The following is a 3,980-nucleotide window of genomic DNA, read 5'->3' as shown; positions in this document are numbered from 1 at the left end:
GATTTAATACCATAATTATCGTTTGTGTTAATTCAACTATAAATCCATTAAATGGAGATTAATCCTCTAATGTAGACTTAGTCCTTTTAATCTCCCAATTGAGTTGTATTTGATACCGTATATACTACACAACACCTTAGTTAAACTTTATGGGTTAAATACCATCTTAAACAATCTGATTCATTAATTCAATTAATAGAGGACTAAAGAAGTCAAAGTTACTATAACTGTAACAAGATCCAACAGTAATGATAGTTTTAATTTAATTAATGACCGATCAAATAATGAATAATAATAATATCAAAATGATATGAAATGGGATATGCACATGTTTATTTTCAAAAGTCCTCATTATTACCAAAATCGAATCTAAATCATGTTTACTTAACCACCTTATGTAAAACCGTGTTTACTTAACCACCTTATATAAAACCGCAATAATAAACCATGACTCAACCTTATGACTCATATTTACAAAATCGTATGCAAAACAGTAATAATAAATAATCTTATATCATATTTACAAAATTATATACATAAATCATATACACATTAAAAACTTTAGTATGTACAATAAGTCAAAAATATATGTGTTCATTAATATAAAGCATTACACACAAATACAGATCCCTAATAAATAAGTATTTCGTCAAGATGAAGAATTTCATATTCAACACATGTTCTGATGAAACACTTTGGGTGACAACACATGGTGAACGGATGACAAACTTATAGGATCTGTTCTGTTCTTATATGTTCTATCATAATTAACAACTCTGAATTCTTTCTTTAATCGTCAAAAATTTTATATCGATGTGTTTTGACTTCGACAAACTATGATTGTTCTTAGAATATAATTTTACAGTTTTATTATCATAGTTGATCCTCAATGGATCAACAGCTGATAGTACAACTTTAGTTTTCCAAACAAGAAAAGCAACTTAAAATTTTGTGGATCGACGATAAATACTTACACCAACTGCCTTGGCAAAATTATATGGTCGATATAACAGTTTTGGTCTTCAATTTTGAAGCAGCTAATACACAAGACTCTCTTCGGACCAGTACTCGACCAGTTCCTCATGCCGCGACTTTTTACTTGTTCATCGAGCAAGCTTTGATCTCGGGCCTTGTACGACGGTCCTTGAGGCTTGTAGCACACAGGATTGCTGCTCAATTTTATGTGCCTTGTCACCAACTGAAGTTCTGTGCATAAATAGAGAGACTTGAACTAGCTAGAATAAGAGGACAGCTATCAGTTGACACAACTTCTAAAATGAGAACAAGTTTTGTATCGATCCTCTTCTGTTCTACAAAACAAACTGCAGATCTTTTCATGCTAAACAGTGATCAGAGATACCTGGAAAGAGAGCAGCAATAACCTGGTCAACTTCTGAATCATTTCATGATATGTGGTTAACAACAACCTTCAAATGTCAAAAAATGCCACTTTGCTATAAACTCATTAGAATAGATTCATCCTATTCTAGAAATGTAAAAATGTAATTGAGCTACAATTGCAGTTGGTTTTTGCAAATGATCATTTTGAGCAATACAACTCAGTTAAACAGATATCTGATCTAACTACAGAAATTAGAATTAACAAATAGAAAACTAGATTCAAGGGTGGGTGTCTATCTTTACATATGCTAATAGAGCCAAACAAACTTTTGCATGATTTCAGTTTATACAACATGATAAAACCTCTGCTTGCTTACTCGAGCGATTAGACAAGGAAATCACATCACTAAAAAACAGCAAGTAGAGAGCCTAAGTTATCCTGTTTCAAGTTATAGGGATTTTGTTACTTTATTCAGCTAAATCACCATGGAGGGATCAAACAGAAAAGATCAAGAGAACTAACCTCAGCCAAATTTTGCTCATTTTTAAGCATCAGTCAAAAATCTGATGCCTCCTCAGAGTCAGATAGTGGCAGCAGAGTGCATGCACCTAACATGTGCCCATTGAGACATACAAAGCACTCAATGCTGTCATCATAAGCACACAACCTGATGCAAGCACTCCTGGGTATCATCTTGGCCTGCAGCATATCCCACAATTTTGCCTTGCAATATGGACACACCTGCGTCGGATGGAATTGGGCCTGCCTATCAATAAGCATCTTTCTTACCCTCGACACCGAAAACGATTTGAACATGCCACGGAAGATTCCTACATCACCGTCATCGCCTTGATCAAGGTGTTCACAAGGGTCAGACACATACAAAACATCTGTCCTACATTGTGGAAGAAGAAAGCTTTTTCCTGAAGTCCTAGAAAACCTAGTCCTATAAACAAAGTGACCTGGGACATGGGCAATACTAATGAGACTGCAACCTGAACAATGAATAAGAAGCTTTCCAAGTGCTTTCCAGTTTCCATCAACACTGTGACTTCCACATGACTGCAAATCCAGCATCATTTTGGGGGCCCTTGCCCGGCAAAACTCCTTCCAGAAGACACGCTTGGCAATCTCATCAAACCATTTGCAAACACAAGACATTATTGCAATCAATCTAGGGTTCCAGTTCAGATGTTGGAAGACAAGGTAGATTGCATCCTCGCTCAAGTGACCTTTTGTGCATAAGCATGTAGCTGAGTGTGTGCAACGATATTGTTTCGGTACTAACATCTTATCAACAAGTATGCACAAACTACACTCCTGTTCTAACCAGCAAGCAACTGCGTGCATCTATCTCATTGATTGAATAACCAGTAACTTCTGTAAGAGAAAAAGAAAGAATTAAGCATATATAATTTTTCTATGAATAACTTGCTCATGTTAGCATATAAAGCACAAGCAATTTCGGTTTGCTCGTATCAAAAGCAGGCTCCAACTAAAATTCATGAAATCTAATATGATTAATACATTACCGAGAAGGTAAAATGGTTCTACCATATTAAAATCTTTAAAAAAAGTAACATTAATCCCAAATCTTGATTAATGTTAAGCTAAAATTTGGATTGGCTCAATTCATTGGTATGGTCTCAACTAAGAAAAATCATAATACGAACAGATGAGAGACAAATTGAAAATTTTCACACGGATATTCATCCAAAATAGTATCTTTCATTCAGTTGATGTACGAGTAAGCAACCATCCATCCCCATGGATTCACTCTTATATCCTTGGACATCAGATCCTTTAACAATAAGAATGAAATCCAAACTACCCTTTGCTATCAACATGAACAAAAGATCTAAAGGTACCCAACCCAATAAAGAAAATTCAACTCCAAGGTTTTAATTCCCCAATTTCTTCACAAAGCGATCAAATGATTATTCAATCCGAGCGATATTCATATTGCATGCATACTTCACGAGACGGCTCTTGATCATCGAACCCAAATCGCATAAAACAAATCAAAACAAGAGATAAAAGAAGCATCACATTCGACACCTCGAAAAATCAAACGAAAATCACCCCAAAAAACCCCTTTTTTCAAAAGAATCAAACCAACGAATCTCTCACCCGAATCGAAGAAGCTCCTCCTGATCCTCCCTCAGCCGCGTACACAAGCTCGAAAGATGACCTTTGACCCACGACCGGAGAACAGCGCCAAGTCAAGAGAGAGATTGAGAGATCTATCTCAGATTCTCAGCGCGCCTGCTTGCTTGGCGACGGGAGAGAGCAGCAGCGGGCGAAGTAAAAGCCACTCACGGAGCACATAATTACAATGATGCCATCCTTCTTTACACAGTGATTCACCCCTCTGTCCCTTTTCAAGGGTAGTTTCGTCCAAAAATTGGTCAAGCAAGCCAAGCCAAGCCAAGCGACCCATCGAAGGGGACAAACGAATCTTGATTCGCTGCACCGGCAAGACACGGAATCTAGATTTTGAACCGCTCAGAAGACGCCAACCACGGGCTCCCTGTGCTCTCCCGGCCAATGCGGAACGGTAGGCCCCGCGATGGGAGGACGGCTGTTCGTGCGCGAACAGCATCCAGGATTTGGACGACGAGGGAGTTGACACGAGTAC

General features: G+C 37.6%; 1 protein-coding gene across 1 annotated transcript; it reads right to left on the bottom strand.

Annotated features, from left to right (window-relative positions):
* Positions 1 to 932: 932 nt before the first annotated feature.
* On the bottom strand, positions 933 to 3,608 carry LOC141837656 (EID1-like F-box protein 2). Its single transcript, XM_074725026.1, has 3 exons — positions 3,473 to 3,608; positions 1,865 to 2,722; positions 933 to 1,206 (listed from the first exon to the last, which is right to left on the bottom strand). Exon 2 carries the CDS (start codon positions 2,690 to 2,692, stop codon positions 1,898 to 1,900), a length of 795 nt encoding a protein of 264 aa, XP_074581127.1. The 5' UTR covers positions 2,693 to 2,722; positions 3,473 to 3,608; the 3' UTR covers positions 933 to 1,206; positions 1,865 to 1,897.
* Positions 3,609 to 3,980: the final 372 nt, after the last annotated feature.

The sequence above is a fragment of the Curcuma longa genome, chromosome 11 (assembly GCF_044706935.1).
Source record: "Curcuma longa cultivar G26 ecotype Majalengka, Jawa Barat chromosome 11, ITB_CL_G26_1.1, whole genome shotgun sequence".
In the NCBI taxonomy this organism is placed as follows: Eukaryota; Viridiplantae; Streptophyta; class Magnoliopsida; order Zingiberales; family Zingiberaceae; genus Curcuma; species Curcuma longa.
The sequence above is the reverse complement of the archived record's forward strand: the minus strand, read 5'-3'. Positions and strand labels throughout refer to the sequence as shown.